This window comes from Lepisma saccharinum, chromosome 7, assembly GCF_977018435.1.
Source record: "Lepisma saccharinum chromosome 7, izLepSacc3.1, whole genome shotgun sequence".
Lineage (NCBI taxonomy): Eukaryota > Metazoa > Arthropoda > Insecta > Zygentoma > Lepismatidae > Lepisma > Lepisma saccharinum.
In genome coordinates, this window is record NC_139235.1 from 68,284,147 (window position 1) to 68,299,004 (window position 14,858).

Here is a 14,858-nt window from a genome sequence, read left to right on the forward strand (position 1 = left end):
TGAATTTTGCATAATTTCCAGGATAATTAGACTCTGCGAAACTGTCGCACAGCATTTTTGCGGACCTCGTGAAAGACCAATTGCCGGAAAAGTATCGGCTGGTATCGGTAGATGAATTTCAACCGATACTTTCCGGCATCGGTATCGGCTCAGCCCTAGTTTCAATGCATACATATGAATCTCTAAAGAGCTCATAGCTTTTTGAGAATGGCACATGCATCAATTTGATTTGATTTTTCCATTATGATCACACCAGTACAAAGGCTACTTTTGCTTATCACACAATACAGGGATAAGCCTCTTAATTAAATCAAAACTGAGGACAGAGAGGAAAATGAACCATGTCTATAAGACGTAAGCGAGTTACTAAAGATATATCCGCGAAAGTTATTTGTAAATGTTCTATTAATTTCAGTGGCCTCTGCCACCATCCACTGGAATTCGATGCTATCTGTTAGGTTGACTTCGGGGTTCCTGTTGTTGTTTCTTCGACTACCGCTAGGGGTGCTGGTGTAGCAATTTTGTCTGCTGCGTGCGAAGGGTTTGGAGCTGTTGCAATAGCGGGAGCCAACCCAACCCACTACCGGACTAGCAAGGCACCTGAAGTTCAACACAGGATCCAAAAAGTTTCAGTTAGGCATACATCACACACCCTAATCGACACCAAAACCAAAGAGACCCATGCAATTAAGCACTTTCCGCACGAGCTGAATATCGACAGCGGTCAGGCTCATCATGTTTGGCTCCTGCTATTACAACAGCTCAAACCCATCGCACGCAGCAGACAAAATGGCTACACCAGCACCCCTAGCGGTAGTCTAGGAAACAACAACAGGACTGGAAGTCAACCTAACAGTAAAGCATCGAGTTCCCAAGTGGATGGTGGCAGAGGCCACCGAAATTAATAGAACATTTACAAGTAAGTTTCGCGGATATATCTTTAGTAACTCGCTTATGTCTTATATTATCAACAGCGTTGTTTATTCCCCTCAACATGAAAACCATGTCTGTTAATAACTTGCTCACTCAATATATAAAACTAACACATTCATAAATTCCTTATCAAGAAGTAAAACTTTACTGTCTCCAAGGATAAAACCTCCATACTTTAGTTAAAGACTGAGGCTGTAAAGGGGAACTTAGCACAAACAAGGATAAACACAGGTCAACACAATCTCATAGAAGATTATACTGGCTTGCAACACCGAAGTTACCAGTGTGTACCACGTGGTGGTTGACATTTAGGTGGCTTCTCAAGTCACCCCTTACATGCTCTGGACTGCATTGAAATGTTGAGGGAAAAACAAGTTTAGTGACTGCAGGTCAAGTTTTATTAGTATTACTGTATTAGTTCTTACTCATGATTAAATTTTCTGTTTTTATTTGTCTTCTTTTTTGTGTTCGTTATTTGTATTGTCAATTGGGTAGAATATTTCTTTCTTTGTTACTTGTACTGATACCATACCAGAGATTTTCAGCAATTTAATCTCACATGTAAATATTTAATAGGGCTCCTGTGCAGCCAGATGGTTACAACTGCCACTGGTATGGATGGTCAATGGTTCTATTATTGGTTGATTGATTGATTTAGTTCATTTTACTTCACTTTTCTGCCACTTTTTGGCTAATTGCAAAGATGAGGATGAAAGATGACACTATGAAATTTATGCAGGAACACTCAGAAACGCTCAGGCTGGGATTCGAAGCCGGCCCACATGGCAGAGTGGTTAGCACCACATTGCACTACAATGCCGGGGTGCCGGGTTCGAATCCCGGCCTGTGCATGGTTGTTTGTGAGCATCCATTCATCAATTTTATCATATCGTTACTCATCCCCATCTTCGTAAATTAACCAAATGTGGCACAAAAAGCAAAGTAAAATAAAGCAAGTCAATCAATCGATCCAGTTCTATTACAGGTGTAAGCCTGAACGTTTCATACAGACCGAGCATTGAAAAGAAGTAGCATGCTTCAGTCTAAAAGCCAGAAAACTGTGATAATGGAACTCAATATGCTCAGCTAGCTTAACTATCAAAAAATTCTTGGTAGGTGTTTGTCCTGTAAGGAGTAGCAAGTAGTGCTGACAAAACTGGCACAAATTTTTAATAACCAAAAATTAATTTTACAAGAAAGTGACATTCCAGTTTCAAAGCTGTTTTTTAGTTTTATTTTCAAAACAACTTTTTAGTTTTAGGTTCCAAAAATAGTTTTATTGAAAATCAAAAACTGGAAATGTTGAATAATTTCAACAGCACTAATAGCAGTTGTAATACTACAAGACAAATTCACACATAATTTCAGATTGTAGGGTACCTTTTCAAATTCAAACAAAACAAAGTTGCGAACATTGTAAACAATATTCAAAATAAATATCTGACAAAGGGAGCATGTGTTATCCCAAAACATTACATAAAAAAGTGTTTTTATTGTTATGACATGTGTAAATTAAGAGATAAATTCTAGAATACAAGGAATACATACATAATACAGAGTACATATTTCTATACATACCTCTCGCATAAAAGCTAAGTCCCTATTTAAAAAGTATACAGTTTGGTGCAGTTTCTGATTATTGCAGAGTAATAACGCCTCCTCGTGAGCACTCCACTGACACTCATCCACAAAATGGCTCTGGAAGATGAATAAAAAAAATACAAAATGACAGAGAAAAAAGGAATATACTATTCTATTTATTGAATAGTAGTGATCCAATTCCCATTTTCTCTAAGGTTGATTTGTAATTCTACATGGACTAGAACAGATATCCTGACAGATGGAACCTAGGTTCTACTAAGAGGAGCATTTGTACATTTGAGAATATCACTGCCAAACCATTGGTACCATCAAACCACTTATACGTATGGAATTGTAGAGCCATAGCTTCCAACCCTGGACAAATCACAACTTTCCCTTAATATTGCATGTAGATCAGGGGCGCATATTCAGGGTTATCTAGGCTATCTGCGAAGCCCAGACTTAGTGACCAAAACACAGACAAACATACTCGTATCTATCAGAAATGTGCATAAAATTGTTCATTTCAATAAGAAGATGAACCTGATTTCTTAGGAGTTGGCACCTTGATTTCTTAGGAGTTGGAAACCTTGCCCACTTTCTTTGAATTCGCGAGGTGGTTGCGGGCAGCTCTCCAGGGGGTAACTGGCGAACGTGATAGAGCGATCTTAAGGATCAACCGGTCAGTGTTGCAAACAATTTTTTCCCAGCATGTAATTTTCCCAGGAATGGGGAATTTTGAAGCCAAATTATCGCAGGCAATGGGAAAGTATGTCATATGGCAGGGGCAAGAACATCATTGAACGTTTGCAGACGAGTTGAAAAAGAGGTCGTTGACCTTCAAACAACTAGAGTTACAGTGGGAAGGAGAAAATTGTTGGCTGACTGGGAATGGTTTATGAGTGCATCTAAAAATTACCGAAATGAAAAGGACAAGAACCAGTTCTAGTCTAGATCGCGTCCAGTGGTCTTTAAGGGTTCCTTGGTGCATGGAATTTATTTAGAGGCAGCGTGTGAATACAGTGGATTGTATTTTTGTGAATGATACATGCTGTGTTGTGTAGTGAACTGAAATGAGGGTAATAATTAACAAGCTGTCTAGTTGGCTTACATACGACGATAAGCTCCTAATTGTTTTGGATTTTTCTTTGATGTCCACTTATGCACAGATAAGTTAATGGGGATCGGACCTACAGTTAAAGTGGTATCCAAACCATCATGTACCGAACCCGGAACCCCTTAGTTTCAATGCAACAATGTTACCATTGCGCCAGCAAGGAGGCCCCGAGCTACAAATCGTGAAAATTAGGTAAAAGTTTTATATTTATTCTCGTATATAGGCCTACATAAATATTTCACAATATGGGCCTCTTATTTATGCAAATAAGAATGAAATTCTTTCCTTACTGACATAGTGTACATTTCCATATTTTATTTATGAGGTATATATTTTTAATCACAATGTCACATCACTTCAACCCCCACCCCAAATGAGCTAAAAAAAACACCCCCACCAGCAAATTTTTGTCCATTCGAACACTATGATATGGTGCGATAGCCCAGGTTTTTAACCCAGTATATGCCACTGATATAGATATATTTTCAGTAATTTCTGTTTGATTTAATATTAACTTGCTTACCTCAGCACTTCTCAGCTTGTCCCTCATCCAAGGCTGGATCCTGGATAACACCGGGTACATGTACTGGATCCGCCTCTTCAGCGATTCTTGAGTTTTTGATAACTTCCGTTGAACATTCTCCACAGCCCTGTAGTAGAAAAAAAAATCCAGATTAACAAATATTCAAGTGATGAACCTCAATTTTATATTATAAATTTTAAATGTTACAAACATTATACATTATACATCCCGAAAAGTTGGGACCGGGATCAGGAAAAAAAATTCCCATCCTGATCTACACTTCGGGAAATGACTTCCCAACTTTTCAGGATCCCGAGCAGTCAGAAAATGCCAAATGGTCATTTTAACAAGAAGTTAATTCTCGACGTTTTCTGCATTATAAGTGTCTGGAACTGGGTGGAAATTGTTAGTTCTTATTCCAGAAAAGCAAAAACAATCACTTAAGGCAAAAATGATGTGTAGAATTCGAGATTTCTAGAGCTTCAGCAAATTTCGAACATTTTCTGTCTCAAAAATTTCCCGACCAGAAAATTGAGAATTTTTCTTGCCCCCAATGTTGGTATTTAAAAAATTTCCCAGCCCGATCAGAAAAATTCTGTCCCACATACACCTACATTTCATTTTCCCTGTCCAATGGAGATGGGAGGGGGATCATGTGCTGGATGTCATTGATGTCATTTTAGTAGCTATCAAGCAGTGACATCATACTATTTTAAAAGTGCATCTTCCACATTATACGTTTCCACATTACAATAACTGAGACTGCACCAATCTGATTTAAATGACTAACATTTTTACAGGAACTTTACTTCTATAATCATTAAATCAAATTTCATAATGCAACAGCCCACAAAATTATAATGGATATTATTAATGCTAATACTTCTCCTAGTTTGTTTGGAATTGATAGTAGAATTGCATATGCAAATACATGGACGTCCGCAGGATTTTTTCCAGGAAGGGGCAAGGAAGGTATTTTTTTCCAGGGGGGCAAACAAGGCACATTTTCTCCAAAAATAGTGTTGTTTCCTAAAAGAACATTGCTTAAAATTGAATTTATGGTGTTCATGCAATAATTAACACATATTATTTTGGCTAAAATGAAATTTTATGTGTGAAATACATAATTTTTGGTTGCCTTTCATTTTCCAGGGGGGGGGGCACAGCCCCCCCTTCCGGACAACCCATGTGCAAATAGGAAGTATCATTCTGGTCTACCAGGCTGATAAGAGTACACAGACTTCGTCGGATCTCTGTTGTTTCTGCTGAGTATTCACTAACTACCCTTTTATCCCATGTTGCTTCTACCATTAACACTTTACATTGAGATCTACATCACATCAGACTAAGTATGTAATACAATATTCCTTTGTTATTGTTAACTATGTGCCTAATTGTGTTCAACAGGTAATGACATAATTAGAACTCTAAGGGAGAATTCACACCGAAGCGAGACGTGACAGGTTTCACTGATTGATTGATTGAGTTGGTGTTTTAAGTCCACTTTATGCACAGTAAAGCTAATCGGGACTGGACCTACAGTTTTTAAAGTGGGATCTGAACCACTATGTGCCTACACCAGGAATTGAACCCGGGACCCCTTGATTACAAAGCGAGGAAGCTACTACTGCGCCATTGAGGAGGCCAACATGCGACAGGTGACAGACAACAAGCAACACGTGTCACTTGGAAACGAACCCTCAGTAATAAATGACACCTTTTGAACCGAATAAAGACAATAAGCTGCACATGTTACTTGTTGCTTGCCTGTTGCTCGGGACTGGGCAATTTTCTCAATACCGTGCATTGTGTTGCCTCCATCCATGGTACGCGCATGTGCAGTGAACACTATGCTTTAGACTGAAGGGGCTCATGTCACTTGTCACTTCGGTGTGAATTCTACGTGTCACTTGTCACTTCGGTGTGATATCTCCCTAAGTCTCTACCATGAGAATAATGTCATTTTTCTTACAGGTTTTCCACTAATATTCTTCTAAAGCCAAAGTCTTCAACGCACCTCCAAGAACTTATAATGGAAAATATTCACTAGTTGCATGATGTACACGCACACATTTAAATTAACAAAATACTCTCACACAGCACATACCTGTGCATAAGAACAACTGACTGCGCTTGTTGCACAAGAAGCTGACCAATTCCTTCTCCCAGAGCTAATATGTCAGGGTGGGACAATATACTAGTGTACACTCGCTGAAGGTACTCCCGCATCACAGCCTGATTCACTTCCTAAAACAAAGGTAGAAAGTTTAAGGTAAACAACTACTCATTTAAGTTCATTAATACAATGAGTCTACAATTCTGTAAAAACAAAAGGTTTCACACCAAATCATTATATCAATTTAATGTATATGAACACTCACACTTAGATTTCCACTTAACCAAGATTTAGAATATATAATGGTAATAATGTGAATAAAAAGAGAGCAACAATAGACTGTTTGGTAGTGAGAATTTCAAGTAATACTTGAAATTTATTGACTAATGATTAACAAAGAATTATTTTTTAAAAAATCAATAACAATTACAGTGTAAATAATAAAACTTATTGTAAAATTTAGAACTATATTATTCTAGATAACTATGTACCAAACATCCCCTACTCCAATATTAGAACAATATCAATAGTCACTCATTGTAGTAGATATCTAAATGATGGATTACAAGACATGACTCCTTTTCGTGAAGTATTAAATGTACAATTTCTACTCTAACTACCAGTAATACTATGAATTAGTATATCAAACTGGTCCATAGAAATTTCTTCTTTGTCATATTTTTTGTTTCTTCACAAACTAAACAAACTATTTTTTTAAAAAAAAACAACAGATATATGCAGAATACGAGTAAGTTACCCTGAGAGAAAAAATAAATTCCCTGAATATTGTAGGATTTCCAGGTTCTCCAGACAGGTAGACACCCTGTTATTAATATGGTTGCATGTAATGAGTAGAGTAAAAGTGAGATTTTGTTTGGACAACTGTGCTTTAATCTAGAAGTGAGTTGATACCAATGTATCAGTATTGGGTGATACCAGAAGTATTGGCACTGGAAAGTATTGGTTGTACTTTACTTACTGATACAGACTAATACTTTTCCAGCATTTCGGAATTTGGCAGGATCTGCAGAAATTCCAAGAAACACTTTGAGATTTAATTATCCTGAAAAATATGCAAAATTTGAATTTTCAGTTTACTGTGTATCCAGATGTTCATTTGGTATTTTCTTTTATGGTATGAAAAGTACATTATGTTCAATGTAATTGGGAGATGTATTCTGCGTTGAACTAATAAACAATAACAAAGATTGTGTACCAGTATTGTGTGATTGCATAACAGGTGTTTCAACACTCTGATGTAAGTATTGAATATTTTAAGGCAAAAAAGTCTGGGAAATTGATACACATAATTGGAATGGAGTATTTATACACAGCTATTAATCAATATTTTGGACAACTTTTAATTGTTACAATTTTCAAGCACTGCTATCTGTGGGAATCAGTAATAGTACTGGTATTGATAGGGAATGTTTCTAATAACATCAAATTACCTTCCTTCTAAAAGGTTACAAATGAATGAAAGGTGTTTAACCAATAAAAGAGAGAATTAATCTTACCCTTTCTATCTCCTCGTCAGGAAGCTTCTGGTTTCTCAATTCAGAGATAAGACGTTCTCGAAAATGAAGAAACCAGCCTCTAGTTTCCCTTTCAAGAATTCCTACAAGGACTGGCAATGCTCGCCTCATCAAATCCCTATCAAAAAATAAAACAATATTACCATGGTTCGGCATGACAAATTACAGAGGTTAAATTGAATTAGATTTATTGTTGAGGACATAAGTGTAACTTGACGGGGCAAGGGAAACACTAGCCCCCCCCCCCCACCCACCAACAATTTTCAGGTTTAATAAAATTTACAAGATAAATGTACGTTTGTTAACCTCCTGAGAGCTGAGGAGCAAAGTATTAAAGAATAATATTTGTGATTTTGCAAATGTACTACTTATTTAGCAAATAATCCTGGTGCTATTTATATGAGATGGAAAACTTATTGATTATGCACCCCTCATCCTTCGATTCTTATTGGAATCAATATCTGTCACTCACTGAATATTTAGGAAATTAGAGAGCAAATGAACTGAAAATTTTTTTTTTACTTTTATACAGATTTTTTACTTTTTGGGGGGGATGGCAACACTGACGCTTAAAGAAGATTACATACAATTTTTGTAAGTTATATTGTAAACTGTAGTATTTTGTATTCATATACAAAATTTAAGGTCTATAAAGTATACAGTAACGGAGAAAAAAATTCTCAAAAAAGCAATTCTGTGCATATGCACTGAAAAGGTTAACTTTCTATGATATACCTTTAAATCCACTATGAATGGTTGTTACCCTACAAACACTTGAAAACTGAAATTAACACCTTGATGAGTCATTGGTCAATGTTAAAAAGTCACACCTCTAGTAATCAATCACTTACTGTGGCTGAAACAAGCATTAACATTGCTAACGTTTACTACAGCTTACCTGTTGAAGAGACGAAGGTCCAGCTCAACCCCTTTGGGTGTCTGGAAGAGATAGGGAACCGGAGGGGGAAGTTCACTCTCCAGATGAAACTTCTCCATGGAGGCACGGTGGAGCTGCTGCTGTACAAAGTGGCAAAACTGATCCAGGGTATCTTCAAATTCTGCCTACATGACAAATCAAAGAACATTTCAGTCAACAACAAAATAAACAAATCCATAATGGGCATTTTTCAAACATTTTTTTTTAATATTTCAGAACCCCTTGAAAGCCCAGAACCAAAAATATGTGAAATACAGAGAGCGTAACTGATTAAGGGTAAAATATAGTTTCTTTCACTGTGTGCTTATGGAAGTACTATTTTTAAGTACTCTAGGAACATGTTACTTAATATCATGCCACAAATCACATGAATGGAAAAAAGAAAGGTTGAAGAAAAACTCGTCTAGCTGAAAAAGGTCTAAACATTGCTCTAATTGCAAACCTTTTTCATTCTCCATAAGAAATACATGGGAGTCAAAACAGTTTTATTAATTATATTTTTAATAAATTCTACCTAGCATAATAACTTAACTGTTAACAGCCGGAAACCTCTCCTGCATATTAGCCTTTCCAGATGGAAACTTTTCAAACTTGAAATTTTCCAGACATTTTTATCATCATGATTTTGCTTTTGAACCTTGTGTTTTTTCAATTAAATGTATAATACATTAATTATTATAAAAATATTCACTTTCACATTTATTTATTTATTTATTTTTTTTATTATTATTCTACACACACAAGAACAGTAGAGCAAAATGTTAAATTACAATCGATATTAAAAGTATTGGGTGCTACAATCATGTGCATCTAGCCTTCAGGCTAAGGTAACAGAGGTTCATTATTTCACCATAACAGATCTCCACAATATAAAAATAATAGAAAAAGTTCATAAACCATACACAATTTTGCTTACATTTATAAGTACACAGCATCTGGAGAAATTTTTGTTGCATATGGGAATTCTATAGGAAATGTCCACAAGACTAAGATCTATAAAATAATAGACGATAACCTCATCTTCAGCAACCTTTCCGATAATTATGATCATGTTGTCAATGTACTTTAGTTATCAATCAGATATCTGGACTGCAAGTTTTACTTTGATATTCTTTCTAATATCTAGTATTATAAAAGCGAAAATTTATTACAGAAATTCGAAGGAACCATAATTTCGCACAAGACTGAGAATCATAAGAACGAAAGAAACAAGTTTCTAAACTGAATCTTTTTTGGGAGTGAAATCAGAAGAACCGAATCCAGAAGTGGAAGTTAACTGCTTGTTCATTTTGAAACTCTTTCCCTTGCAGACTCCAAAATGCACGTAAATTCCAAACGATCTGAAAAATTCCGTCACATTTCCCAGTTTTACAGGTTTTCCAGCAACCCTGTAATTGTCATAGTGGGACGAAATCATTTCTTTTGGAGGAGGGGTGGGGGCATAACAGGACTCTTAGCAGAGATGAAATTTATACATTTTATCTCGCAATAATGAAGGTTAAAGAAAGAAAAATAGAAGAATATCGACATTTTACACAAAAATTCTATGTAGCAGTACAATATTGCTACAACCATGCAAAATTGCATTGAAATAGGCAGACTCTCCTTGCAGGGGAATTAATAACGAAGCAGTGTTGCATCTAGTGTCAACCCTATGGATGCTGGATGGACCAAATTTACAGAGAAGCACAACAAAAGACCTCTCTTCGATGACACATATTCCAAGTAGCCAAAATTGCAAAAATTGAAAATATGCAATGAATTTAAGAAAATCATGATTTTTGGTAATTTTGAAAATTGGACGACTCCTGCTGAACTCCTAATTTTCATAAGTTGTGAACATTTTTTTGTGTGTTTTCATTATTACATGTACGAGGGTATTATTCTTTCAACCTCCGATGATGTCGCCAGGTGGGCCGTGAAGTGCTAGTAAGCGGGGCATTACGCAGCATGATTGGTGTCTCCCCTGCCACTACCACCACCACTGCCAAGGTCAACACTTCAGTTGAAGTTGAACGACGGGCACATACATACAATCGACTCTCCCACCAAGTGCAAGGTGTGTTACTGGTTGACTTTATGGAGCCAGTGACAACAATCAATGCGGCTGCATACTGTGAGACATTGCGCAGACTACGCAGAGCCATCCAGAACAAACTGAGAGGAATGCTGTCTTCAGGCATTGTCTTGCTTCATCACACTGCCCAACAACATGTTGCTGCATCAACCCAGGTCCTTCTTCAATGATTTCACTGGGAAGTGTTTGATCACCCTCCCTACATCCCAGACCTGGCACCAAGTGACATCCACCTTTTCCCGGTGATGAATAAGTGGTTGGGAGAATGGTGCTTTCACACCAATGAGGAGCTGGCTCAACAGACAGGTGGCACCTTTTCTTGCAGAGGGTATTAGAAAGCTGGTGCATCAGTACGATAGATGATACGTGTACGTAACATTTGTCAATAAACCCATTTTGCTATTCACTGTGGTTTAGATTTCATGCCCTATCGGAGGTTGAAAAAAAATAGCCCTCGTAAAAGTTAAACATATAAGCAAAGCATGGTGGTTACAGAGTAATCCCCAGCTCACATGTTACAGCCCATATTTTTTTTTTTTTTGTGGGAAAATGCATTTGTTAATAATAATGACAATGAATATATTGTTTTGTCATTACAGTATGCTATACCTTCACATTACATAAATGAACATAAAAGAGAGCTGAATTATCATCTGTAGTTTCCAAGAAATGATGTGTTACTTGCTGCAGTGGTTTTGTTTTAAACCAGCTGCCCGCTAAAGGTTATAGATCTGCTTAGAACTACAATGTAAGGCCCAATTCATAACTTAGAACTTGACAACGTTTTCTTTTACAATAGTTGCTACCATTCTGACAGCATTGAAATAAATGTGCACTTTTTGAAAAACCCATACCTCATACCGTTATTGGCCCAGAATTCATAAAAAAAGAACGTCAAAATTAAGAAAAATGGCAAAATGAGGGCTCACTAATAAGAAAAAGAATATATACCACCAGTTTCAATAATCCTGGGCACGCCACTAGTTTAGAAGTGAGAAAAATATATTAAGATTTTTTCGGGCAAAGTAGACACCAGAAACCTGTCAGGACTGCAAGGTTCCAGGTGATGTTTTGCTCATAAAACAACTTTCCGATCATATTTGGACAAAATTATTTTATAACCATATTTATAGAGCTAAGAATAAGATATAAAAAATTCTGGGGTACTTACAGTTATTCTAATATCTAATTTTAATAAATCTAACACCACTGCACTTTTATGTGGTCAATATGGCTGCATTACTGACGCTTAGGTCTAAGAAACTGCTTACTGCCCCCTTGCATATACTTCCAGCAACACCTGTTGTTTGTTGTGAGTAGTAAACACTACACATAACAGGGATGCACAAGTTCCGCCAAGTCAGAAATCAACTCTGCCATGTAGCAAGCATTTGTAGTGTGTGGGACTTTAAAGTCCCGTCAGTCGATAAAGGGTTAAAAGTTCAGACACTAATAGAAGCAAGATTATATTCAAAGTGTTGAGACAGTAGGACCTGATTAAGTTCATTATGGATATCTTCAATACTCAACAGGTGAACAAAATGTGCTTAGAAAAATTTAGACAGAATGTTTTTTTATTACTTACCCTACATAGAAGTTCTGCAACTAAATACCGGCATCTCTCTTCACGTATTTTTGCATTGAGATTATGTGCTTGCAAGGACGGTATACCTATCACAATATCTGAAAAGAACAATTATTTGTTAGTTTATTTCTATCTGAAGCTTTATCTACAAATTTAGTATATAATACTTGAAACAGAACTTTTTAGTCAACAGTAGACATTTAAGCAAAATTTAACAAAATTTCTTTTACGAATAAAAATCATTAAATATTTTCACCACAAATCTGAAATATTAAACAAACTAGTATATTTATAAGACATATTTTAAGTTATCATGGTGTACATATATGCAGAAGTTTACAATGTTGTCTTTCAAAGCAATAATGAACCTAGTTTGACCTACCTTACAACAGGTAATGCCAATACAGATAAAACTTTAAACCAAAGATTTCAGTCCTGTGACATCATCATGGAATGAATTTGCAGGCGAAGAAGATTAATTCAGATGTTGGTCACAGTCTGTATTTGTGATGTCACTTGCAAGTCAGGTCAAATCTGACTGTCCCAGCACAAGGAGTAAGGTGTTTTGAACCACAAAAATGCAAAAACTGGTCATTTTGACAATATAATAGCAATTATTGAATAAATATTAAATAGTATATACTAGGGCTGAGTCGATGCCGATGTATCGGTATCGGTTGGAATTCATCTACAGATACTTTTGTGGCATATTGATCTTCCACGGGGTCTGCAAAAATGCTGTGCGACACTTTCGCAGAGTCTAATTATCCTAGAAATTATGCAAAATTCAAACTTTCTATTTAGTTTGCATCAATTTTGCACGAAAAACTGGATGTTGTGGTTATATAACATCTATTTTAGTATTCTGATGTAATTATTGAATATTATAAAGCAAATTTCTTTGTAAATTGATGCATATAATTGGATAAGAAAATTCATTCACTAATATTGATCAATATTTTGAACAACTTTTATTTATTGCAATTTTTAAAGTATCGGTATAAGCTCAGCCCTAGTATATTCATATGAAAAACTGTTTCTCTGGCAAAAGTCCAATATTCAGTTGCTAGTATATCTGTTATTTGTTTGAAAAAAAAAAAAACAAAAAAAAAAACCTGAAAGTTACTGTATCCTGGACTCTGACTAACCAGCAAAGAATCTGTTGTTCTCTGAGGCTGCATCAGTTGCACCAATATTTCACTTTCTATATAGAGTGCTGAAGTCAGTGTCACAATGCACATACCAAGCAACAAGCCAGCCAGAAGACAAATGCAATCAGGCACTCTCCAATTCTCTCTAGGCAGCCAAATGCAACTTGCATTTGAGACATCTGAGCACAATTAAGACTGCCAATCTTCAAAATAAGCATCTTCAGAAATTGATTGGTTCCTACTGTTAGGTTACCTGATTTATATTTCTCGTATTTTGTGTATCTTTTTGGCTTGGAAAAAATGGAACAAAGAAATTAAAAGTATTCAATGACTTAATGATTAAGTGACTGAGCATAAATCTGTCAGGATGGCTATTGAAGGGATTCTGGGTCATGTTAACATGATGAGAAGGGGCAGAGGGCAGGTGCCTTCTTGGTTAACAGGAAGAAAATTATAAATAAAGGCTATTTTTAACTCAAATGCTTCATGATATTTAGGGACATATTCCATGTAACTGTCTGTACAGAAAGGATTCTTGTTGTTACACTCATTCTTGCCTGGCACCATTACTAGTTTCATTAGGTTGGGGAAAAAATGGAAATGAGTAGTTGCCTATCTTTCTATGTTGTAGCATACACATATCATGAATGCTTAACTGATTTGGTTCATTTTACTTTCTTTCTGCCACTTCTAATTAATTGCGAAGATGAAGATGATGATGAAATTGATTAAGGGACACTTATAAAGAACACCCATGCCCAGGCTGGGATTTGAACCTTTGACCCTGACATCATAGTTAGGGTGACCATATGGAGGCACATAGTGGTTCGGATCCCACTTTAAACTACAGGTCCAGTCTCTATTAGCCTTACTGAACATAAAATGAACTTAAAACATAAATTCAATCAAGCAATCAATATTTTGACCCGAAAAATCGGCAATCAAAAAACTATTATTATTACTAGTAGTTAAAACTAGAAACTACACTAGTGTCCAAAATTAAAGCAACAAACAAAAATCCTTTCCTCGTGTGATTTATTTATCATAAAATAGTATAAGGTATAGTCAAATATAAAGTATAAACGAAGTAAACACTGTCACAGTATGTGTTGATGTGTTGTTCATGAAAGAACAGTCACAAACCACCATTGTCTGCTGTGCTGCAAAATTTATCCACTGTCACAAATGCCAGAACACGGGTTACTTCTTCTCAATACGGTTTGTGATCACCTCTGGCAGTAATACAGGCCTGACAATGACGTGGCATGCTGCGAATAATGTCATCAATCTCATTTTGCGGTAT

General features: G+C 36.2%; 1 protein-coding gene across 6 annotated transcripts in view; it reads right to left on the reverse strand.

The window, feature by feature from the left end:
- Nucleotides 1-14,858, reverse strand: part of LOC145989899 (uncharacterized) — a 267,058-nt gene that overhangs the window by 31,531 nt on the left and 220,669 nt on the right. For all 6 annotated transcript variants that reach the window (XM_083125393.1, XM_083125392.1, XM_083125391.1 and 3 more), the window contains 6 exons: nt 12,405-12,502; nt 8,704-8,867; nt 7,788-7,923; nt 6,262-6,401; nt 4,155-4,281; nt 2,512-2,631 (listed from right to left, as the gene is read on the reverse strand). In XM_083125393.1, the coding sequence (XP_082981519.1) occupies nt 2,512-2,631; nt 4,155-4,281; nt 6,262-6,401; nt 7,788-7,923; nt 8,704-8,867; nt 12,405-12,502 (785 nt within the window). The remainder of the gene's footprint in view (nt 1-2,511; nt 2,632-4,154; nt 4,282-6,261; nt 6,402-7,787; nt 7,924-8,703; nt 8,868-12,404; nt 12,503-14,858) is intronic.